The sequence below is a fragment of the Mustela erminea genome, chromosome 2 (genome assembly GCF_009829155.1).
Source record: "Mustela erminea isolate mMusErm1 chromosome 2, mMusErm1.Pri, whole genome shotgun sequence".
Classification (NCBI taxonomy): domain Eukaryota; kingdom Metazoa; phylum Chordata; class Mammalia; order Carnivora; family Mustelidae; genus Mustela; species Mustela erminea.
The window spans coordinates 103,633,012-103,659,040 of record NC_045615.1 but is presented as its reverse complement, the minus strand read 5'-3'; the positions used below and the strand labels follow the sequence as shown (position 1 = coordinate 103,659,040).

The 26,029-nt window shown below is 48.1% G+C and overlaps 1 protein-coding gene across 13 annotated transcripts in view; it reads left to right on the top strand.

The window, feature by feature from the left end:
• Positions 1–26,029, top strand: part of SLC2A9 (solute carrier family 2 member 9) — a 224,030-nt gene that overhangs the window by 180,531 nt on the left and 17,470 nt on the right. For 11 of the 13 annotated variants that reach the window (XM_032333832.1, XM_032333833.1, XM_032333838.1 and 8 more), the window contains one exon: positions 1,797–1,872. The exons of 1 other annotated variant lie outside the window; for it this stretch is intronic. In XM_032333832.1, the coding sequence (XP_032189723.1) occupies positions 1,797–1,872 (76 nt within the window). Of the gene's footprint in view, positions 1–995; positions 1,133–1,796; positions 1,874–26,029 lie in introns of those variants that run through there. One more of the 13 variants, XR_004283361.1, reaches the window with a different exon arrangement.

Sequence of the window (26,029 nt, the reverse complement as noted above, 5' to 3'; positions counted from 1 at the left end):
CTGCTGGGTGCTCTTACCAGGCAGGAGGCAGAAACGTCTTCCAGGGGGGGTGTGGTGATGTGCTGGCAGTGACCCCTCCCTCCCAAATGCCCGACCAGGGTTGTCCTGCACACGGTGCCCTTGCAGGCCCCTCAGACTGATCGAGCTGGGTCCTTCACCAGTTGGGTGATATTCTGAATGTTGTCTTTCTGCAGCTGTGACAGAGCTTTGGAAGAGCTGTCTAGAGCAAGTGGGCCCCCCCCCCCCAGGCCTCACTTCTCAAGGTTTCAGAGCTCTTTCCTGCTTGGCAGACCTTGTGTGCTTCTGTCCCCCCTTCTCTGCTCCCCAGCCCCATTCTCTGGCAGCCTCCAAAGAGCCTGTCCTTTCCTCTCCCTGGGGCCCTCCTCTGATCAACTGGCTTCTCTGCTTTCCAAACTCAAGAAGCTCTGGGTATCTCTTAGATACCTCTTCCTCCAGGAAGCCTTCCCCTACCCCATGACTCAGTGAGGCACCCTCTGTGTTCCCAGGAACCCCAGGGGCAACCCTGCAGTATCACTTCTCATACAGGATTGCCTTTCCCTATTGACTCCTCTCTCTTTTCTTATACAGTTGTGGGAACAGGGGCCATGCCTGTATCATTTCTGTATTCCTACCTCCCAGTCCAGTGCATGGCACCCAGGAGGAACTAAGAACAGTTTGCCAAATAAACGAATAGATGGATGGATGGATGGATGGATAGATGGTGGATCATGGATGGATGAGTGAATGTATGAATAGATGATGGATGGATGGATAATGGGTCATTGGGTGGATGGATGGATAGGTGATGGATGATGGATGGAAGAATGAATGTATGAATAGATGATGGATGGATGGGTGTATGTTGGATGGATCAATGGGTAAATGGATGAATGGACGATGGATGAATGGATGGATGGATGCCTGGATGATGGATAACTTAGTGCAACAGTGAGCCATACAGTGTACAAGAGCCTACAATCCTCCCTCAATCCTAGGTCCTCCTTCAGCAAGAGCCAATGGACTTCACCACGGAAGGGCTGCTGTCCCCCTTCTCAACCCATCACCCTCCACTCTGAACATCTGCTGCTCACCCCTGTGCTGTTCTCTCCTGTGTCTCTGTGCCGTTGCTCAGGTAGAACTCTCTCCTGGAACTTTTTTCCTTTTGCCCTTTTATGACCCCAGCTTAACCTCCCAGAATCTCTCTGGTTTGGGCTCAGGTGCCCTAGCACCTCCGAACATGCTCACCTTGTCTCATCACTAGTGACACCATGTTCTGATGATCAGACGTCCAGTCTGCTAGGACATCTTTCATGCCCAGCACTGAGCTACCCCAACCCTGCCAGACAATTGACAGCCCCCCAGACATACTCAGTGACACCAGTTATCTCCTACCTGCCAGGACAGCAGGGGTAGAAAGGCGGTGCTTTACACAATAAAAGGGATTAACTAAGAAAAATGTTTAAATGTGATTAATGCCTGTAAAACTTCTCATATTGCCTGCTTCAGGCAAAGCTCAGTGTAAGTTACTTGTTTATTTACCACCTGCTGTATGCTGCAGACACCGCTAAACTCGAGGGAGGCATCATCTTCTTTCACCTCCCATCTGTAAAACGGGCAGATAGAAGGGTGTGGGGGTTGTCCTTATCCCCATTTTATGGACACTGAAACCAGGGCTCAGGTGTGTGAAGTGACCTGCCCCAGGTCATGCAAATGGACCGAGGAGGTGCGGAGGTGAGAACCCAGGTCCTCTCTGCCCCGCGGCCTCCTCCCCTGCCCACACTCCTGCTCTCTCTCAGGACCACGCTCCCGGGATCCCGTACCTGAGTATCATCTGCATCTTGGCCATCATCGCCTCCTTCTGCAGTGGGCCAGGTAAGGCACACCTCCTTCCTCTCCGGCACTGCTGAGCTGGGGTGTTCTCATCATACCCATGGGAGCTTGGGGCCCAGGAGGGGCAAGGCCTGGCCGGGAATGGAGGGGGAAAGAGAGTCCCCTCCCTGTTGAAATGCAGCGGTGGCCTTCATTTCCATCCCACGGATATTAGGTAACAGACTTACCCAGAGTTGGGCAGCTGATAACACAGAGCAACCTCACAGCTACAGTTAACAGTTGCAGGGGCTCTGAGCCAGATGCTCTAGCTTGGGATGAATGGAGGATACTCAAGTTAGCAGTCTGTGCACACAGAGAAGTGACCATTAAGCGTGGAAGGTGTTTATGATAATAATGATGATAATAGTAATGTCTGAGATATACTGATCACCGGATATGTGCTCGCTGTGGCCAAGTACTTGGTGTGCATTATTAACTCATTTGAGGCTTGTGACAGCTCTAGAGAAGGCAGTGGGGATGGGAGCGGTGTGCACAGAGGGAGTTGTGGTGGGATCACCATCTGACTCCCAGGGCCCTGATCACCACCTTCTACGGTGGCTGTACAAGGAGTCTGGAGTGTTCTGAGCCTCACTTTCCCCAGGACTCGCTTCCAGCCCCAGCTTTGCCATTTCCCTAGTGGGAAAGTCCTCTCCTCTACTGGGACCTCAGTTTCCCTGGCTCTGTGTCTGTGTCCCATGAGACAGGGGTCCCCCTCAGCTGGGACTGAGAAGGGTGTCAGGGCAGGTCTGACACTCACACACATCTGTCTGGCAGGTGTTGCTGTGGTTATTTCTGTTTTTGTGTGGATGAAAACAACACTACACTTCTATCAGAACACGTAGAACTGAATTTCTCTTTCTCCCTTTGTGCTGCTACTTTTCATGGGCCATCATGTCCCACATCCTGCCACGTCTGCGATGGATGAACCACATCCGTCCTGATTCAGGATGGCGAGCTGTTACAGTGAGATGGCACAATGCACTGCGAAGTGAGGGGCAGGCATTACGCACACACACGTGTGCACAAAGACACACACACTATGGGGTGATGGTAATTGGAGGGTGAGGAAGACGGAGGCACCCTCCCAGTGGGGCAGTGCACCAACCAGAGGACCAACAAGGGCACATGTAAACGAGTTCAGACCTATGGTGCCCCAATCACCCCTTCTGTGGGCAGCGTTCACGTGGGAACCCCTGCAGGCAGTCAGCCAGAGGCCCCAGGCTAGGCCTCTGCACACGGGGGAGCGGACCAGAAGGGCAACCTCTGCTCCCGCAGGGCTTACAGGCTGATGTAGACATCCCACTTGGGACATCAGGCCCTGGAGGTCCTCTTCGGACCTCTTAATCTGAAATCAACACCCGCACGTGTATGCGCGTGCAAGTACAGACCCTGCACGCTCACATGCACACGTGCACACACACACACACGCACACACAGCCACACGTACTCGCTGTCACGTCATCCTGCTTTACTTGCTTCGTCCCACCCTCCCTGGCTCATCTGTTTCCCGTATATCCTCATTTACTTAATGCACGGATTGGCAAACTTTTTCTGTGAAGGCCCAGATATGAATATTTTTACAGGCCGCACAGTCTTCGTCACAGCTACACACCTCTGCAATGGGGGGAGGCAAGCAAAGCCATAGACAATGTGCATTCCTGCCAGAAATCCTCTGTCACCAGAGTGCTTCAGTCAATGGGGAGCTCACTACCTCACAAAAGTGACAGGGTCTGTAGTCCAGCAAACTACAGCATGTGGGCCACATCTGGCCGAGAGCTTGTTTCATATGACCCCTGAGCAAAGAATTAGTTTTCTTATAAATTTTAAAAGAGAAAGTGTGGAGCACCTGGGTGGCTCAGTCGGTTAAGCTTCCGACTCTTGGTTTTAGCTCATGTCGTAATCTCAGAGTCATGAGCTTGAGCCCCAAGTGGGGGTCCATGCTGAATGGGGAGTCGGCTTGAGATTCTCTCTCTCCCTCCCTGTGCCCCTCTCCCCCCACCACTCACTCACTCTCTCAAATAAATAAATAAATCTTTAAAGAAAAGAAAAAGTTGAACATTTACATTTTAAAGAGGAAGAGAGAAGGATATGGCAGAGAGCACATGTGGTTGCCTAAAAATGCTCACGTATTTCCTATTTGACTTTCTGTAGACAGTCTGCCAACCCCAGCTAGAGGCCCTCCATTCTGACATTTGGAAGGTAGCCTGCAGGTAGGGAAGGAGGGACTTCCACACGATGGGAGCAGCCAGCAAAAACACCAGAGTGATAAAGAAGTTCATGTCAAAGGAACCCAGGTTCTGTGTTTTCTAACACACCCATGTGGTTCCAGGGTGCAGTCAGATTTCAGAATGCTGGGCTAGAGCACTGGTTTTCAACCTGGCTGAGTATGTTACAGTCACCGGTTTAGAGGACCACAGTGAACACTGAATGTCAGGCCTCACCCGACAACAGCCGAACCAGACTCTGGGTTCTGGGTGGAGCCCGGGACCCCTGCCCAGAGCCTGGAGCAAGACTCCAAGTGCAGAGGACAGGTCGAGATGCACTGGATGCCAACCCAGAGAGCCCGGGGCGTTGCACTGAGGATTTATGATTTTATCCTGAGCTCCAGAGAGATCTGTCAGGGGTTTCAAGCATAAACATCACGGGGCAGATGTACAGTGGGAAGAGGGGATTGGGGAGGCAGATAGAAGGGGAGGGAACAAAGCAGAGGTAGAGGTACCGGCCAGGGCCTGACGGGTAATGCAGTCTACAGCAAACCACCAGGACAAGGGCGAGGGCAGTGAGCCTGGGCACTGCTTCCCTGACAAGGAGCCCAGTGTGACCCCGGGACAAGAGCACGTCACAGAGGGGAAGCTCTCCACTTCATAGTGTGATATTGGTTCTTTCTGGGTCATCTTCTTCCATAACAGCTGTTTTACTGGGAAGAACAATGAGTGTTCATGTTGTAACTCAATGGACATCTTCTGTCTGCATCACAAGTAAGCGAAATTGGACTCATCCACAAACCCGAGGTGCTTTCCTGACCCAAACCACTAAGCTTTGCCTGGGGTTTTGTCCCAAGTCCTCGCTCCTCCTACGATGGTGTTGATTTTTCTCCCACTGTGGGCGAACACATTTTCTTCTGATCACAGAACCTGCTGAGTCTCTGGCGGTTTAGATTCTAAGCTCTCCCTCAGTTTCTGGGAGCCTCCCTAAAGGGAGGTCCCCCTGCCCTCCCTAATCCCAGATCAGCGGGGGCCCTTTACCCTCTGCTCCCCAAGCCCCGCTATGGTCCCCCAGCTGCCAAGCCTCACCCGCTAGGAGATTGCCAGGCTTTAGAAACTTCTCTTGAATTCACATTGACAGTGCACAGCTTAAGCCCCAGGGAAATTACCTGTCTAAGGGAGGCTGCCTCTTGGGACGGGACATCATCTTAACTGGACCGGAAGGGGTAGATCCAAGGAGGAGCCATCCTGGGAAGGTGCGGCTCAGAAATGCTGATAGATAAGGCACTGAGGGACTCCCTGTTTGAGGCTGCTCCCCACCCCACCTCCCCCACCCCCGCCAACATTAAGTAAAAAGGATCATCCTCCAAGGAAAGACATCAGGAGTTTGCCCGAGGCAGCTTCTGTGATGAGCAAACCAATTCAAGGAGGCTTGACAGGGAGTTGAAATGAGGTGAAGGGAACAGAGAGAAACAGGGCAGACGGTTTCCTGCTACATATTTTATCTGTGTGCATAACCCTGAGGCAGCGGCCACGACAGCTAATAAATGAGGCACTGTCATAAAAGAGCTTTATCTTTGAGGGAAAGGAGATGCCACCAAAGCGCTTCAGTTACAGTGTGAAAAAAATGACAACGTGGTGGCTCTGTGCCTGGCACCAACCCTGACACCAACTGCCTTCCATGGAGGTTTCCATACTGGTGGGGAGGACAGACACACCACTGTCTACCCTGCAACGTGGGGTGTGGTCACTGCTTGGAACACTCCAGAAGGCCAGAGACCCCCTGATGGGGACATACCGGGTGCCTAGGGGCTAGGAAAAGGGCTCCCCTATCTATCACGTTGATTTAATCTGGAAAGACAATTATGGACTCTCATCTTAGAGAGAAACATAGATAGATGATAGATAATTCATTCACCCATTTCACAAATAGTGAGGGTGTACTTGGAGCAGGCGTCCTTCCAGGCATGGAGACACAGTGGGGAAACACACACGCACATACACACACACAGGATCTGCCCTGGAGGGAGCTTGCCTTAAGTAACAGACGTCAGGGTCCTACCAGGAGGACATGGCGCACTCAGAGTGGGGTAATTGGAGGAATGTTTGATAACAAGACAAGTTATCATGGTAAAGGCAGATTACAGGGAAACGTCAAAGATGTGATCATGTAGATGGTCTCAGCATATGGACACTAACTGCCGATGTCCACCCCTCCATCCGCTGGCCATGCAGGAACCATGCTACTGTAGCGGGGTGAATAGTGCGCACCCCCTGATTCGCATCTGCTCAGAACCTCAGAATGTGACCTCGTTTAGAAGTTGATCTTTGTAGCTGTCATTAGTTAAGGATCTCAAGAGGAAATCGCCCAGGATTGAGGGTGGGCCCAAAAATCCAATGACTGGTATCCTTATAAGATGAGGAGAGGGCATGTGGAGACACACAGAGGAGAAGGTGATATGAAGACAGAGGCAGAGAGTTGAGTGACACGGGGACAATCACAGAGCACCAAGGCCTGCCAGCAACACCAGAAACTAAGAGAGCCTCGGGACAGCTCCTCCCTCGGGGCCTCCGAGAAAATGAGCCCTGTCTGCACCCTGACTTCTGCTTTGGCCTCCAGAACTGGCAGGAAAGGCCTTTCTGTTATTTCAAGTCACCAGGTTTGCGGTGATCTGTTCAACAGCCTTAGAAGCTAGCAGGGCACAGAGTTGGCAGGAAACTACTTCCTTACCCTGGCAGCTGTAGGTGCAGGGCCAGTGGCCATGGAAACGAGGGGCTTGCCTTGTCTGACACTTCATGGCAAATGGATGGGTGGCAGCTACTTGCCTTGTTCACAGGCAGGTTCTGCTTATTCAAGAAAACCAAGCAGAACTTTTTAAATGGATACATTCTGCTCAGCACTAGGTACTTTGCCTCATTCACCCTGGTCCTCACAGCACCCTACAAAGGAGACATCCTGTCCCCGACGAGGGCGCCTCCACTTCGGGGAGCCTGCCTTGACCGCATGCATGACCTGGTGCACGGGCGGCCCGTCAGGATTTGAACCCACATCTCCCCTGGTCTGCAGTCTCATCTCCCCTGCTGTTCTCCCTCCTTCACTTTTGCCAGCACTTGGTTTTCCTACTTACCTCTTTCCCCCAGTCTAAGGCAGAGTTAATTAGCGAGCTTATCTCCAGAAACCTGAGTAAGAAGATGTGGCCGTGCTCTATGATTTGCTGCTATGTCCTCTCTGGAAAGGATCCTTCCCTCCAAAGCAATCCCAAGCAAATGCTGCTCTGAGAATGAATTTGGGGCCTCCAAAGTGTCAGCATATAAGCCTGGATTTTCAACAGAAACATGGAAAAATCTGGTCCTGCAGGCCCTGAAATGAGTGACAAGCCCCCGCTTCTAGGCTCTTCTGTCTTCCTGCTAGCTGTACCTGAGCAGTCCCTGGGAACCTGGCCGAAGAGGCTGACAACCGTGGCTCTGAGAGCCTTGCTCTCTGTGTGAGGGTCTTAGTTTCCTGTGGCTGCTGTCATGCAGGACCAGGAACAGGAGCCTGGAAGGGACGGAAATGCATTCTCCTGCAATGCTGGAGAGCGAAGTTGGGCATCCAGGAGGGAGCAGAGCTGGCTTCTCCAGAAGCCCTGGGAGACAGTCTGTTCCAGTCCTGTCTCCTGGCTTCTGGTGGCTGCCGGCTTCCTCCACTTGTGGCACTGTGGACCTACACTGATAACCCAGGGGAGATCACTCACTGAATCTTAAGGAATGAATAGAACACCGTTCTTCCGGACAAGTCAGGGTGAGGCAGAGCTGTGCTTGCTTCCTGCGGCTCCTGCTACAAACGACCAGTAACTCAGAGGCTGAGAGCCACATGAGTTTCCTTTTCAGCTTCTCCAGATGTCCCAAGTCTGAAACCACTTGCACGGACAAGGACAGTTCCCTCTGTCTCAAGGGGATTTGCTTGCTGGCCTTATTTCCACTGAGAGACCACCCACATCCCAGATCTTCTGCTCCATCCTCGGTCCTCAGAGCAGCGCATGGCATCTTCTCTTGGTGCTGACCTCCTGCCTCCTTTGTATAAGGACCCTGTGGTTATACCAGATCCACCCTGCTTAGATAGGATGTTCCAGAATAACCTCCCTATCCCAATGTGCTTAATTTGATCACCCCTGCTACGTCTGTTTTGTCACGCAGATTCCGGGGCTTCAGATGTGGACACCTTTGTGAGAAAGCCGGTGAGGGGTGGAGGGGTTGGGACATTCAGGTCCTATAGCCTTTCCTAAGGGTAAAACACATGAGACAGCAGCATATATGGGAAGTAGGCAAGTGGTCCAGGCAGCTAGTGGCATTATGGGGGAGCTGGGTGTTAGCAAAGGGGACCAGGAGGTAGACAGGACCAGATCAGACCTTCCCCCCGCCCCCACTCCAGTGTACTCAGCTTGAATAGTGATTGGATGAGTCTGTCAGCTGCCAAACCAGGAAGCACAGACCAAGAGGTTTAAAGGGCAGGGATGTACCGTCTCACGGATCTAGAGGCTCGAAGCCCCAGAGCGAAGTGCAGGCAGGGTTGGTTTCTTCTGAGGCCTCTCCCCTTGCCTTGTAGACGGCATCTTCTCCCTGTGTCTTCGTATGGTTGTCCCTCTTTCTCTTATGAGGACAACAGTCATCATGGCTAAGGGCCCACCCATCTGACCTCATTTTTCCTTAATCCCCTCTTTAAAGGCCCCATCTCTGAATATAGTCACATTCTGAGGTCCTCGAGGTTAGTACTTCAACATGAATTTTTTAGGGGGTGTCAAGAGGGGATGACACAATTCAGCCCATAACCTGATTCAAAGTAAAAAGCCTGGAACAAGAAGCCTCTGCAATTCAGACACCAATTCTACCTCTTACTAACAAGTGGCTTCAGGCAAACAGCTTAATCTCTCTAGGCTTCACCTGAAAATTAAAGATAACCATAGTACCTGCCTTGCTGGGCCCTTCTAAGGCTTGAATCCACCTATTCATTCAAATAGTTACTGATGGAACCATGTGGCAGGCATTCCTGTAGGTGCTGGGGAGACAATAAAAACAAAAGAGACAAAAACACCTGTCACCGCAGAGCATTTGCTATAGTGGAGGGAGACATAAGACAATATGAAAAGTCATTAGTAAAGCATCCTGGATGGGATAAGCACTGTGGTGAGAATCAGAGCAGGGAAGGTGGATGGGAACCACCTCTGGGAAGGTACTGAATTTGAACTGGGGTTGTTAGAGAAGGCCTCGGTGGCAAGGCGACAGTTGAGTAAAGATGGGAAGGACTGGAGGGAATGAGGCATGCAGATAGCATGGAAGAGAACTCCAAGCAGAGGGACAAGTCAGTGCAAAGGCCCTGAGGCAGGAACATGTCTGAACTGTTGCAAGAACAACAAGGAGACCAGTGAAGTCAGGGAGTGAGTAAAGGAAGAACGGCTAGAGATGGAATTGAATTGCGAGTGACGGGAGACAGGAAGCACCAGGTCATGTGTTGCTCTGCAGACCATTTTAAGCCCTCCTTCCCTAAAGTCTGATCAGAATAGTGCGACTCTATGCCTGTCGTGTCCACATCTCCTTATTTGCAATTCCAAAATTCAAAAGACTCATAAAAAACAATTATTATTCAATAGTTCAGCACCAAAACCTGATCTGAGCAGATGTGAGCCTCTTTATTGTCTTTTTGTTCTGCTCAGTGAGATGCATGATGATCCTTACCTTAAAGCTCTTTTTTTCCTCATGCAGTGGCAGGTCTGGTTTCTCCATCTTTCCCCCATGGCTGCCCCTCCTTTGTCCTCTCACATTCTTGTCTTCTTCCTGTCCATGGATATTGGCACTCCCTGCTTCCGCCCTTGACCTATGCACTTCTCACTGCAGATGCTGTCCCAGGCTGATCTTTCCACAGAGAGTGTCCATGTCCACTCTTCTCTGGTGCCCCCATTCCTTCTCTCCACCTGCACTTCCCTCCCAAGTTTCAGACCCAGGTGTCTACTTCCCTACAGTTCAGCCCCACATAGACATGGATAGGTTCCTAAAAACTGACCACGCCCAGTAAGAAATCATCATTTCCTCCCTAAATCTGCTTTTTCTCCTGTATCCACTTATTTCAATGTATGAAGGCACCAGTGACCTACTTGGTCTGTAGGTCATGCTAAACTCTCTATCCCTCTCACTCCCACACAGGCACTGGTTTTGACATGGGCTCAAACACCTCTGTTAGTGCTCAATAAGGAATCCAACAAATCTCAGCAAAGTATTGCAATTTAACAATTATCATCATCACCACTACCCCTCACCTTCATCACCACCATCATCATCACCATCACCACCATCACCACCACCACCCCATCACCATCACCATCATCACACCATCATCACCATCGCCACCGTCATCACCATCACCATTATCACCATCACACCATTGTCACCAGCACCACCATCATCATCATCACCATCACACCATCACCATCATCACCATCACTGCCATCACCACCATCATCACCGCCATCACCACCATCATCACCATCATCACCCCACCATGTCATCATCACCATCACCATCATCATGAGCACCATGGTCACTGCATTATCATCACCAATACCATTTACTGACACTCATTATGGGCCAGGCACAGGGTTAAGTACATTATCCCCATTACCTCATTTAACAAGAAACTCAAATTAGTTGAGACAGAAAATGAGGCATTTCTGTTCACACCAGAAATGCATGTGGACTCGGAGTCTGCAGGCTGGGGTTGTCAGGGGAACAGACCTGAGAGAAACACACTTCCCCTTTAATTTCTTCTCTAACAGTGTTAATGACTGAACTCTTGTGGGGGCTGAGGGAATGGTATTAACCTTATTTAAATTTGCATTTTTCCAAGTGGGATATAATTACGTGATCATGATTCACTTCTATGATGTGTCAAAAACAAGCTGCAAAATGAAAAGTGGCCCACTGTGTTCACACACTGTCCATCATTCAATCTTAAGGAGGCAAGATTCATGCTGATAAAAGTACTTGAAGGGTTTCCACTCAGCTCCCCATATTAGAGGCAGGATGGCCAGCATTTGTGGGGGATCTTAGGCATCCAAAAGTTGACCGTTAAGGAGCAAAAAAGGTGATGTTCCCCAGAGAGACTACATGAAGTGGGAAAGGACCTTGGCTCAGAGCCCCTTCCATTGGTTCATATCCCCATACAACCACCACTGTGGGCTTGGCCTTCTCACCCTCTCTTTTGTCAGTTTCTCCACATGTAAAATGGATCACAGATGTCCTGAGGATGAAGTGGGTCAATGTACAGGAAGCAAGTGGGGATGTGGCCTCATACAGACAACTAAAGGGAAAATCTTCCACGTAGAAGCAGTAACAAAGGCAAAAACCTGCCTGACAAGTTCCAGAACAGTGTTACCTAATAGAAATATCATTCAAGACACGAAAGTGTTACTTAGATTTTTCTAGTAGCCACACTCAAAAAATAAAAAAGGAACTCATAAAATTACTTTTGATAATGTATTGTATTCAGCCCACATATCCAAAACTTCATCATTTCAGCTTGGAATCATTATATAAAATGTGTTAATAAGGTATTCTAAATTTCTTTTTTTTCCTTTTATAATCTCAGTCTTTGGAATTGGTATATACTTTATACTTAACAGCACATTGCAATTCAGACTGGCCACATGTCAGGCACTCAACAAACCTGTGAGGTGAGGGCTGCCATGTTCAGGCCATTCTGGAAAGAGCAAGGACATGTTTGTGGTGGGACTGGCATGAACAGAGTGGAAGGGATGGGATGAAAAGTCAGAGAGTGGGAAGGAATTATGAGGTCCCACTAGGTCAGCTGTTGGCTCCCAGTGTCGCTGGAAAGTGTAGGAGGGCCTGATCAGAGGTTGATGGGATCTGATTTCTATTTCCAATGTTCACTTTGACTGCTGTGGGTAATAGATTGGAGGACAGGGTCCTCAGAGACCTGCTCTGCAACAAGTCGTTCCAGAGTAATAGTACCAGTAGTGGTAGTCGTGGTGGTGGTAATCATAGTAATAGTAATCCAACAGAAACAACAGTCACTTTCACATCTATCATATCACCCTGTTAGATCAATGTACCCATTTTACAGATAAGAAAACCAAGAGTCTGAGAGGAAGTAATTAGCCCCACATAGCATAGTTAGTGTCAGAGGAAGGCTTGGACCCCTTCCCCTGGGCCACAGTCCCTCCCACACTCCTGAAATGGCTGGTCAGAGGCAGTGGGTCCCGGGAGAGGCACCCATCCCTGCTTCAGTTCTCTGCATTATGTCCCTTCATTCGGGAGCCATATGGTTTGAAATACTCTGTTTGCTAAGATGGCACATCATGGGCCCTGAGGCCAGATTCCTGCAAACCTGAGTTCCTACAGGAGTCTTGGGCTGTCTCATCAGTCCACTGGTGGCAGATCTTCAAACACTACCAAACACGGAACCAGCTCTCACTCATTTCCTTCTTTTGTGTACTGGAAAGAGTGAGAAACCCATTCCTGCCACATGGCACTAAGAGAGAGGCATGGGCCTGGGGTCTGATCAGGCCACCCCTTCCGACTACCTGTGACACCCTCAGAAAGTCACTTAGCTTCTCTAAGCTACATTTCCTTGCCTGAAAAATGAGACTAGCAGCCCCAATCTTGTTTAGTGAAAGGGCCAGTGCTTGGCACACAAAAGGGGTTTGGTGAATTTTAATTTCCTTTCTTGCCTCCCTCCCTTTATTGAGTCATATTTAAATGGATTCCGTAACAACACAAATTATAAATTCAGAGTCCTAGAAAGAACTGATAAATGGTCTGATAGAAATTTGGTTTTCACAAGCTCTCCAAGGTGATAAATACATGGTAAATTAATGATGCCATGACTTGATTTCCTGTAGAAAATTCTAGAACAGGGTTCCTCAACCTCAGCACTACGGGCACTAGAGCTGGATAATCCTTTGTGATGGAGGTCATCCTGGGCATGGTACAGTGTTGAGCAGCACCCTTGGCCTGTACTGCCCAGCTGCCGGTAGCACCTCCTCTTAGTTGTGACAACCAAAAATGTCCCTTGATGTGGCCACGTGTCACTTGGAGACAGAATGACCCCCAGTTTATAACTACCATCATAACCTGGTATTGTGGAGTAAGTACAGGCTTCAGACTCAAACCAACCTAGCTCATCACCTGTTGCCAAGTCAGCCTGTGTGTCTGAGTGTGAAAGTATGAGTGTGTGAGTGTGTGTTGTCACGTCTCTGCTTATTTCCTTGTGTCTAAATAGCAGTCTTTACTTGAGTGTCAGCTGTGTGTCATGTATTAACTCCTGTGAATCCCACCAGAAGCCTCTGTGATCATTACCCTTTTACAGGAGAGGAAACTGAGGCCCAGAGAGAGAGGGGGTCATATAGGGTCCCACAGCCAGTTTCAGGCAAGCTGGTTTTCAAGTCTGAGCATTTCAGCTTCATGCCCTGTGTTCTTGTAAACCCTGCTCCATAGCTATGAAATGCACATGAGGCAGTAGGACCTCCCTAGCACCACTAGAACCTGGCTGGGCACATAGTAAATTCTTGGTGAACACTAGTCCCCCTCCTCACTTAGTCAGTTTCATCCAAGAAGATTCTTAGGGTCCCACATTCCATGATTACATCACGAAGTGTTTATATTGGAATAGGAAAGGAGCTTAAAATCTTCTAGTGATCTCTTGTGTTAGGGTAGGGCACCTGCAGGGGTTTGATTCAGTAAGTGGGAAGAAGGAGGTACTTTAACAGCAGGGGAAGAATCAAACGCTCTTGCTCACATGCTCAGAAGAGGTGGGAGTTGGGTCTTCAGACCCATCTCATGTCTTCAAGCTGAGACCTTTCTGAAGCACCTTGTTTGTATGAATGGGGTATCTTTCAGACATCTGTATTAGATTCCTGTTGTTGTTATAACAAATCATCACAGACGTAATGGATTACATCAGCACATGTATTTTCTTACAATTCTGAGTTCAGATGTCTACATGGGTTGGCAGGATTGTGTGCCTCCCTGAGGTTTCGGGGGCGGGGGAGTTCATTCCCTGACTTCTCTAGCTTCTAGAGCCTTCTACCCTGCTTTCTACATGGCCCCTCCTCCATCTTCAAATTTCTGCTTCTGTACAAATCTCTTCCTCAGACTTTGACCCTCCTGCCTCTCTCTTTTAAGGACCTCATGATGACACTGAACCGTCCTAACATCCTTCCTTTCCCATCCTAACATCCTTCACTTAATCCTATTGGCAAAGTCCCTTTGCCCTGTAAGGTGACGTTATGTACAGGTTCTGGGGGTTGGGACATGGACTTCTTTGGAGGGAATGATTCTGTCACAGCCTCCTTCACACTTTAAGTTTGCATGAGAGGAAATAAGCACCAAGAATATGAAATGGGCTTTCCTCTATTTTATGCCTCCCATGGGCGTCTTGATGCAGTTGAGACTCCAGGCTTCACATTCACCCAGCAGTTCCCCCTGGCACTTTGCAGTTCTGAAGCTATGCTCAGGAGACATGAAAGTCTTTGCTACATCAAACAAGCCTCTGGCGAGAGAGCTGGTTCTGAGAGCTCATCAAGCCAGCCACGTGGAGGGCTGTTTCTCCCAAACAGTGACAGCCACTAATGGGAGGGAGGTCTTACCCGCGGCCAAGTCTCCTCTATCAGACCCATTCAGGGAAGCGGGTCCATGCACGTGCACAGCCTTGCCCTGGGGTTCTCCATCTGTGCACCCAACGTCTTGATTTAAGCAATATGGAAGCAAATATAAAATCAGGCTTGTTAGAATTCTGTCTGAAAGGGGCCCACAGGGAGTCTCTTTATGAGGAAAATAATGCGTACTTGAGTGCCTGGATTTTGTCTGCATTGGCTATTTACAGTATATTTTTTGCTCTCTTACCAATTCTCTGTTATATCCCCGATTAATTCATTCAACAAAAGATTTCGAACACGCACTAGGTGCCCGGTACTATGCTCTGTACTGAGGTTGCAGAACTAGAGTTAGAGATGTTTTCCTTCCATCTCGAGTTGAAAATCTAATTGAGAGGACAGACACTCAAACTGATGGTTACAGATCAGCCTGGGAAGTGTAAACATAATGAGTTTGACTGGCAAGTCTAAAAGGGAGGAGTTGGAAAGGTAAGGTGGATAGGTAAGTGCATTCTTAGTACTTAGTACATAGTAAAAAATATATATATATTTACCAAGCACTTCTTATGTTGATCAGGCTCCAATGAATGGGGATCTCAAAGGGGTGGGGAATGGGCCATCTCAGACCACAGGCTGTCCCCCAACAAACGCGTATTTATAGAACCCTGACCAGTGAACGAATAAATACTTTAAAATGAGCGACAAATGCTAAGAAGGAGTAAGCAGAATAAGGGACCGGAGTCAGGGAAGGAACAGCAGCTTTAGTGAGGGTGAATAGGAAGGTCCTCTGTGAGAAGACAGCACTGGAGGCAAGATGCTAAGAAGGGAGCATCCCTCTGAGGATCAGGACAAGAATGTGCGAAGGTCCTAAGGCAGGAACTTGCTTGGAAGGGTCAAAGAAAGCTGGAGTGTTGATAGCAAGGGAAGGAGATGAAGGTAGAGAGATAGCAGAGGCCCAAGAACAAAGGAGTTCACAGCTCCACTGAAGAGTTGGGATTTTCTCTTCTCTTTTCTTTTTTCATTCAAATATAATTAACCACAGTGTCCTATTAGTTTTGGGTGTACACCATTATGATCTAATAATTCTGTGCCTTACTCAGTACTCATGAAGATAAGTGTACCCATCATCCCCACCCCCTACCCACCCACCTTCTGGCAACCACCAGTTTGTTCTCTGTGTTTTAGAGTCTGTTTGTTTGTTAGACATGTCTCTCTTTATTATTTTCTTTATCTGTTTTGGTTCATAAGTTCCACATATGAGTGAAATCATATGGTATTTGTCTTTCTCTGACTTATTTTGTTTAGCATTATACTCTCCAGGTCCATCTATGTCATTGCCAATGGCAAGATTTCCATCTTTTTATAGCTGAGTAGTATTCCATTGTCTATATATACACCTGCTCTTCTGTATACATTCATCTGTTGATGGACATTTGAGCTGCTTCCATATCTTGGCTATTTTAAATAATGTGATAAGCATTAGCGGTACACCATCCCTTGGACTAGTGTTTTTGTTTTCTTTGGGTAAATGCCCAGTAGAGCAATTGTTGGATCATATGGTAGTTCTACTTTTAATTTTTTGAGGACCCTCCACCCTGTTTTCCACAGTGGTTCCAAAATGTGCAATTTACCAACGGTGCACAGGGGTTCCTTTCTATCCACATCCTTGCCAACACCTTTTATTTCTTGTCTTTTTGATACTGGCCATTCTGACAGGTGCAAGGTAGTATTCTTGGTTTTGATTTGCATTTGCCTGGTGATGAGTGATGTTGATCATCTTTTCATGTGTCTGTTGGCCATCCATAAGTCTTTGGAAAAATGTATAGTCAGGTGCTCTGTCCATTTTTAAATTAGATTGCTTGTTTTTCTGATGTTGAATTGTATATGTTCTTTATATATTTTGGATATTAACCCCTTATCAGCTATATCATTTGAAAATATCTTCTCTCCTTCTGTAGATTGTCTTTTTGTTTTGTTGATGGTTTTCTTCACTGTGTAGAAGCAGTGTTTTTTTGGTGTAGTCCCAATAGCTTCATTTTGCTTTTTTTCCCCCTTGCTGTAGGAAACATATCTAGAAAAATGTTTCTACAGCAGATGTTAGAGAAATTACTGCCTATGTTCTCTAGGAATTTTTTGGTTTCAAGTCTCACATTTAGGTCTGGGAAGCTGAGGGGATGCTTTAAGCTTCCCACAGTGCACCTGCCAGCCTCAGAGGAGGTCCCGAAAGCTAGGGCTTCAGAGGAGATCAGATTCAGACTTGAGCTCTTTCTTTCTCAAAGGAATGAGTTCTGTCACTTGAGGTGTACAAGGAAGCTTGTTGGTAGGATTCCATGGAAGAAAGCTAGGTTGACTGGGAGTCCAACCCTCGCTGGAAGGGCAAGGCCCAAGAAGGGACAACATGATTCCTCACGAGGCAAAATGAACGAGAGGTCTGAAGCCAGATTCCAAGTCAGTCCTGCCTAGGAAACAGAGGTTTCCAGTTCCTCTTTCCCTGTTTCTCACCGACTCATTTGTCTGATGGCTCAGTCATTTGCCCATTTCTAGATATTTGTTCATGCGCTGGTTCACTCATCATAACCCATTCACAGAACACTGCCTCCTGAAGCCCTCTTTCCTGGGCCTGTCAGTTCAGTGCTCTGAGATCCCTGGGGATGACAGGCAGCATCCCTCAGTGTACCGGGGCTGTCAGCCTGGCAGGCAAGGGACAGCTAGTGATGTGCAGTGAATCCAAAAGGTAAGGTGGAGTTTTTCAGGCATACAGGGGGAGAAGGGGAAAAAGGGCAGGGGCTCTGCACAGAGAAGACCACCAGGTACAAGCCAGCTTGTCAAGAGCAGCAGGTTCCCCCTCCTCTGCTGCTATCTGAGCCACCCTGGCCCTTTCCCAGAAAGTCTGGAACTTCATGGGGCAGGAGGAACCCAGGCTGTGGGAGTGGGCTGGCCAGACAGCTGTGGGCCAGTTTGCAGGAAGGTTTCTGCTCCCCACCCTCCCTCCAGAGCCAGGCTGAGCCAAGCCGTGCAGAGACCTGCATGTCTACAGCCAAACAGGGGCAAGTGCGGCTGGGTGTACTGGTTCCGGTGGGGGGGAGCTTTTAGCTCAGGCTTAATGTCTGCCATACCAACAGGAGCTGAGGGCAGCAAAGACTTGAGGAAGATACCTGGAAAAGAAAACTAAGCTCACCCCACTGTTCAGAGTAACTCCCAAGAAAAGGCAGGAAAAGGAGCATTGCCTGATGAGCTTGCACGTGCACAGAGTACTTAAACTTGACCACATGTCACGTATTCCTGCATTCTCCTGGTCCCGTTTCAATCATTTGCATGTGGGCTTCCTTCTCCGCACTCCCTTACTCAGCCTCAAAGCCGACATGGCAAGAAGACCAGGCCTCTCACCCCATCTCTGCTGTATTAGGTGAAGGACCTTGGGCAAGTTACCTCACCTTTCTGTGCCTTGGTTTCTTGGTCTGTAAATTGGGAATAACATTACTTGCCTGGAAAGAGTTTTAGGCACATGAGCATTAATCACGATGACTACATAGATAGCCACACTGGCAGGGTTCAGCATGGTGGAGGAAGGGGTGCGGGGGGGGGGGGGGGGGGGCGGGGATTAGTTTTTTTAAGATGTTCTCCTGGACTGAGAGGATTTCATGGGGAGCAGTAGATGTGGGTCCAGATCCCATCTCTGCTACTGCCTTACCAGCTGTGGGACCTTAGCCAAGAGTTTTTACCTTGGGCCTCGATTTTCTTACCAGTAGTTTGCTCAGATTCTACATGATATCCAGAGTGCCGTTGTCAATGGCAACCATTGACTCTGAAGATGTCTGGGTTTAAAAAGCAAATTAAGGGTTCTTCCCACCCATCAATAAAGTGGGCCTGACAGTACATCCTCAGGGGGCTTCTGGAAGGAAGAACAAGGAGAATGCAAAGGAAAACTCATGATAAGCCTGAAAATGCCCAATCAGCCACCTCATGCCACTATAGGCCCACCCATAGTCACATTCATGGAGGCATCAGTCTGCTAGCCAAAAAGAAGTAGCAGTGTACATTCTACCACAGTCATGAAGACATTTCACAGCATGCAGAAGTTGTTGGAAACTTCCTTTCTCCTTCTCTGTTGATCTCAGCACTGCTAATGTATTGAGCTGCCCACAAAGGTCACCTCCTGCACACTGCAAGCCCCAAAGTCCCCCCACATTTGAAGCCCAGTGCTTCCCCATCTCTTCTCCTCCTGCCCAATCATTCCCTAGGGAGATCAACTCAATCTCTTGGAAGTAGGGTACAGCTTGACATCTTCTCTTACTCACTTCTACACCATCAACCCTTCCAGCAATCAGGAAATAATCAAGTTGAGATACCACTGGGGTGGCCAGTCGGCCCTAGGGGTTCCTGAGACCAGATGTTCTTCTTTCAAAGACAGGACAAGTTGGTCACCCCAGATGCCCAGGAGTCTCAATGAAAAGTCGGTAGAGTTCAGAAAAGGGCAGGATGGTGTGGGCCTCAGTCTCTGGCAGAGCAGGACTTTGAAAAACTAGAATGTGTTTCTCTAGAAAGAGACCCTCACACAAGGATTCAAGGAAAGCAGCGTACTTGGAGGTTGATCCCAGGAGGCACCTGGAGGGGAGTAGACACGTAAGTTGGGGAAGGAAAGGCAGATCAAGGAAGGGGCTTTACAGATCAAGCCACTTCCACATGCAAGCAGAACAGAATCCAGCCAGGGAACTCTGAACGACTGTAGGAAGTATGAGAGTCACTCTGATCCCAAAGACGTATTTACAAGTCCTTCTGGCCTGGGAAGGGAGAGGTGTCAACTCTCCAGCCCTGCAACTCAGGTGGAAAGGCAGACCAACACCTCTCTGGAGATGCTGGGGCAAGCACTGAGATGTAGAAAGCCGATGGGGAAAAAGGGACCATCACCCACATCTGCTTGGGCATTCGAAGTCTTGAGCCAGAGAACACCATGCACCCGCAGGATCTGAGATCCCATGTAGCCCCAGGACCGCAGCTCCTTCAGAGCTGTAGACCCAGGGCCCAGAACAGCACTAGCTCCCTGCACAGCACCAGACCCCTGCAGGAACTCAGGAATTTGTGTTCACTGAATGAATAAACAAACCAGTCCATTCCGCAGCTGGGAAAACTAAGACCCAGGCTGAGAGTGATCTTGCCTCCAGTTACACGTGTCCCCAAGGTCCTGGCCCTTATTCCAGGCTGCCTTACAAGTGCAGGACCCATAACAAAGACTCTGCCTTAGCCACTCATGCACGCTTGTCTGTCTCAACACCCCCTAACCCACGCAAACGAGGAGAAGGGTTCAAGCTTAAAGCATGCTCACGGAGAACTTACCACCAAGCCCTCTGCCCTCCGTGGCACTGGAGTAGAAGCTCCTGATCACACTTAGTAACAGATCATCAGAGTGTGGTTAGCCCAGCCAACAGAACACTTCACTGTGGGTTTTTCTTGATAGATTTCAGTTGTCTTCTCTGACCTGCTAATTAGCTGTCATCACTCATTACAATGTGGCAGCTTCCCATTTTTAATTAGAATTAGTTAATTTAATTAATTAATTTAATTAGAATTAGAGTCAGTTTCATGTGGCCCATTTGCCTCTAAGACTCTTCAGGAACATCCTCTCTTCTAGAAACTCCAGATGTTCAAACTTAAGAATTTGACTTAAATATCTGGTTAGAGAAACTCCATTAGAATAAAGTCTCTGTGATAACTGGAATTCAAGAGGGGACTCGTTTCATGTTTCAGTGGAGTGGAATTTGGGAAGAAATTTAATGGTGTCGCATGATTGATCCCATGCAAATGCAAGGTAGAATCACAGAAGGCAGCCATTAATAAGACTGAGAGGCACTAAGTGCTTTATCACAAACATTTTCCCAGCCTTTTCTCACGTTCTTAGCTACAGTCTCCCAACCAGTGTCCCTGTCCACCTCCACTCTCCCTCTGCAACCCCAGCTCCACACTGTACCAGGGACCATTCTCCAGTATGCAGTCTGATCGGCCTCCCTCCTGCTAAAACCTCATGCCTACAAACCTCTGACGCCTCAGCAGACGTCTGGGGACCCCCCAGCTCTGTATAGTCCTGTGTGGATATGCCTCTGTCGTTCCGAGACAGACACCCTCCAAACCCACTCCCATGTTCTTCCCCTCCCCCAGCCGGTTTCTTGACTATGTAATGAATTTTTGCTCTCCCTTAAAAGACCAGTTAAGGATCATTATTTCCTATTTCTTCATTCATTCATCCATCCAACAAACATCTATTAAGAGACACAATTTGCTGTGGGGAAAGTGACAGTGAGCAAAAGAACACACTACCTACCCTCAAAGAGCATGATAAACAAGCAAAATAAATAAAGAAATAAAAAGACAAGGAAGGCTCATCCATGGAAGGCATAGGTGGGGGTAAAGGGACCTCTTCCTTCTATCTAATGAGAAGCATTCCACTCTCTTTCCCTACTCCTGGAGAAGCCTCCCTTTCGTTTCTTTAGCGGACACACTGCCTGTGGGAGAGACCACAGGCTTGGGTCAGAACCTTGTCTGGTTACCTGGGCTGGGCTGCATTTAGACTAGCAGGAAGGGAAGAAAGGTGTCATAGCTTATATGTCATGTATTGAGGGCCAAGCCCATGCTGAGTAAGTTGTCCCTGTGCTGTGTGCCCTGAAGTCCCTCTGACCCCGGGCGCATTTCCAGCAACAGGCACCATCTGAGCGTGAGGGGAGTGAGGCATTCCCAGGAAGAACAGTGCTCACAGCAGACAGGCTCATTGGGAAGGCTGAAACAGGGAGTCTCATTTCTCTCTGGCCTCCGTCTGCCCCTGTGGAAGGTAGGGCTGGGGTTGGACAGTTGAAGTTCGATTTTGCAGCATCTCTGAATGCAAAAGGTGCAAACTGTTTTTGCTCCCTCAGTTCAGACCACTGACTCCTGATGACTTGTAATTCTTCTTTGTCTAAGATCAGCAGTGTCTGAGACCGTCTCCCTGTGAAGTTTATCACTCCTTTTCTACAATAATTTAAAACCCCACAGAAGGCAAACTTTTCAAAACTCTGGCACGTAGTCAGTACTCAGCAAGCATCTACGTGATTGCATGACGGGAAGAAGAACAGCCATAACAGTTGATAGCACTGAGCCTTTACAACATGTTCAACACAGTGTTTAAGGACTCTGGTTTGATCCCCAAAACAATGCTAAGAGGTAGGAGCTATCTTCATTTTACACATGAGAAAATGGAGAGCCATCCATATGACTTGTCTGTGGTCACACAGGTTGTAAGTGAAGAGTTTCTCGGACTCCAAAGCTAGTGTTCCCGGCCACCAGCATGGCCACCTCAGTGTGTGTGCCATGTGCCAAGTGGGTGCTACCACTGGCTTTACTGAGAGGCTAAGTAGCTCACCAAGTGCCCAGATTGTAAGAGGGGAAACCAAGGCTTGCAGAAAGCCCAAAGCCTCCCACCTTATTGCCCACGGAGCCAGAAGTGCCTACTGAAATTCAGAACGGGACGAGCCTCTGCAAGGTTGTCCTGGGGGAGCATCCCCACATCTCCCATCCTTCCCTGCCTGGGAAGCCTGCACCCAAAGAGGTGGGCACTCCCTCTGAGAGGTCAGACCTGCCCTTTCTCCATTTGGCTGAACAGGTGTCCTCCAAGGTGATGAGCTTCCCAAGCGAATAGCACCCCCCCTCCCAGCGCTGCTCCCCAGCTGTTCTGAGTGCTGATCTATTCCTGGTTGTCTTCATAAAACAAACCTGCCTGAAAGAGTGCATTTGCCCTTCCTCTGGTGTCTTCTGGAGACTGGGCAGGGGAGAGGGTTGTTGATCTGGATTAGAAGCTCTTGGTGACAGCTTGTGTGGCCTTCAGCACCTCTTTCTGCTTCTCTGTGGCCTCAATTCTCTCACCTGTCAAATGGGTATTAGAATTCCTGTCTCCTATGGTAGTTATGTGAACTAGACGTGTAGACTAGTAGATTCTGAAAATGCCCAGCACAGGGCTTGGAACGTAAATGTGGGTGAAAATGGACAGATGAATAGCCAAAAAAAGACGAAGTCTAGTGAGGTAAACACAGCAGAATATCCATGAAGAATTTTCAAAATTATTATATTAAATTGAAAAAAATGTAAAGGTATTTTTTAAACTGGTGCTTGGGGGGAGATATGTTTAAAGGATTAAGTAGCATATGGGCACACCTGTGGAGATTATTAAGGGGATTTAAAAGCCCTTATTAAAGGACTTTTAAAGTTGATGGTAATGGCTCCATTAAAAGAATATAATAATATGAATTATAGAGAAGTTTGGACAGTTGCCCTTTATTTCTTTTATATGGAAATGAATTATGATTTGATATTTTAGTAGATACCTGGCAAGAGCTAGAAAACAGAGACGGGGGGTAGGCAGGGGGGAAGGGAAGGCTGACAGCCATGTGCAGGGAAACTGTCAGAAGCAGAAATGACAGCTGCTGCTGGAGTACCACAGACGCACATTGCTAAACAGGTTCCTTTTGGTCCTCAAAACGCCAGACAGGTAGAGACTATGGCCGTCTTCATTCTGAGATGGGTTTTCCACAGTTTCCTGAGGGTCCCCTCAGGTTGGGACCCCTCAGGTCCCCAACTGAGGTTGGATTCAGTTCTGGCAGCCCATGGAGGTAATTTGCTGCTTACCCACCCTCTCTGCTCGTCCTTCAGTTGCCCACATGCTTACCAGCATTTCCTAGGATCGACTCACACACAAACTACATGTCGGAATCTGCTTCTGGGGGAAGCCAAAATAAGATAGCCAAATAAAATAACAAGGAAGAACTGAATAAGATAGCAAGGTCTATTGGCCAAGAGATGTAATCACTTGGGGCTGACTTGCGAAGTCTGAGCTACACCATGCTACTAGCCAACAGTGTGAGTCCTCGCTGGTTACAGAGTGGAAGCAGTAGCATGAAGGCACAGTCATCTTTTTATTCTTTTGAGCTGGGAGGTGCAGTAGAAAGAAGTCAGGACTTTGGGGTGCCCAAAATCCTGGCTTAGTTGGTTGAGTGTCCGACTCTTGATTTTAGCTTCGGTCCTGGTTGGAGGATCAAGATCCATGTTGGGCTCCACGCTCAGCAGAGAGTCTGTGTATGTTTCTCTCTCCTTCTGTCCCTCCCCCCTGCTTTCTTTCTCTCTCTCTCACTCTATCTCTCTCTAATAAATTAAGGGGCACATAGGTGGCTCAGTCCGTTAAGTGTCTGACTTCAGCTCTAGTCGTGATTTCAGGGTTCTGGGATCAAGCCCCGAGTCAAGCTCAGTTCTCAGCTGGGAGTTGCATGTTCTCTGCCCCCACCCCACCCGTTTGTGCTTGCTCTCTCTCTTTCTCTCTCTTCCTCTCAAATAAATAAAAGAAGCAAATCTTTTTTAAAAAATTTTTTTTAATTAAGAGAATGCAGGATTTCGAGTCTGAAGATCCACCTCTGTGTCCTGACTCTTGTGGGGCAGCCTGACCTGGTGGAGACCAAAGGTACAGGTAGTGAAAGGATTCACTCATGGTAGAGCAGAAGAGAGAGATTATTGAAAGCACCACAAGGGAGCAGCGGACAAGACAGCAGAGGAGAAACTGACTGCCACATGAGGTGGTGGGAGCCATAGCATTGGGGCCAATGAGGAGCTATGGGAATGTGTGGAATTTTCCTTTTTGGTACCTGTGCCCAGTTGTAAGTATCCTGTTAGTCAGCTAGGGCCTGTGGCTGTTTCAAGGTCAGTGGCTTAGTGCACCTGTTTGCATTCAGCCCAGGGGTCACTGTGGGCCCTTGCCCCTTGATCGGGTTTCCATTGCTCAAGCCTGTTGCTTGAAAGTAGACTTTATGTCTTCCACTTTCAAGTGATTCCAGTTAACTTCAGCCCTTCATATTCTAGAGTCTCAGTTTCCTAATCTGTAGTCATAATTCATAACTCAGAGTTTGGTCATGAAGATCCAGTGAGATATGGCTTGCAAAATCTTTTTGTAAACAGTAAGATCCACAAATAAAGGGCCCCAACCAGAGAATTTGGAAAAGAACTTGGAAAGATTTGTCAAAATCCTTTACAAGAAGGGATTTTTTTCCAACCGCTTTTTGAAGCACGTTATTTTAAGATGAGCCACAACTGCGCATCCGCCACAAGAAATACCAATCCCTAACCTTTAGAAAACATGTCATCAGGGTACTTTAGGTAAATATGTCATGTATAGCCTTATTATAGAATCTTCCTCCCATAAATACATAACAAAACGAGCTTTAAAAAAAAGTTAGGGACACCCAGGTGGCTCAGTCAGTTAAGTGTGTGCCTTTGGCTCAGGTCCTGATCTCAGTGTCCTGGGATCAAGTTCCACATCCATCAGGTTCTCTGCTCAGTGCGGAGTCTGCTTCTTCCTCTCCCTATGCCCCTCCCCCCGCTCGTGCTCTCTCTCTTGCTCTCTCTCTTGCGCGCTCTCTCTCTCAAATAAATAAAATCTTTTAAAAAGTTTTTTTTTAAAGGAACAACCAAACAAATCTTAACTCGGGAAAAAAAAAATTGACCAGCAGCATAGTACATTCTGTCTCCACCCTTCAGAAACAACACTGACCAGGGAATGGGATTCAAAATCCCCTAAGAACGCTTACTAACATCTCTGATTTGTGGAGAAAATAGAGTGAAGAAGTGAGTCCGCAATCAGGGGAAAAGATACCTCCCCCAACAGCAGCCCCCAAAGGCTTCTCACTTTCCAAGACTTTATCCTAATTTGAGGAGACTAGTTGAAGCCCACAGAAGCTGAGTGTACTTCTGACCTCCTGGAATGGGTTCCAGTGCACGTCACTTAAAATGTCAGAGGTGGTAACAGAGCCCAGATGCTCCAGAAAGGGCTGCCCCCACCACATTTCCTCTACTCCCAACCCCCAGCATTGACTTCCATTCAAGGAAAGTACTGAAAAACAGTACTCATGCCTCAAACCATGATTTGAAAGATAACCTGGAAGAAGATAAGACAAGGTGTCAAGGATGAATCACCATATCAGAGCAGGTGGAAATCTGGACGGAGCAACTCACTCTATGTATAGAAAGACAGAGAGCAGTGGCACAGGGAATGTACAACACAGGACAAGAAGAAGGAAGAAGGGACAAAGGACGGAGAAGAGAAAGAAGGAAGAGATTGCCCAGAGCATGAAAAATCTGTGCAAAAACAAGAGGATAAAGTCATTCAGGAAACAAAAGATATGGAAGAGGGACAAAAATCATCCAACATAAGGATAATAACTTCTCTGGAGTAAAAAGTCCAACAGGCAGAACAGGAGAGGATTTCAAGTCTAAGGTGGGAAATAAATGAAGAGTAGATCTGTACTTGAG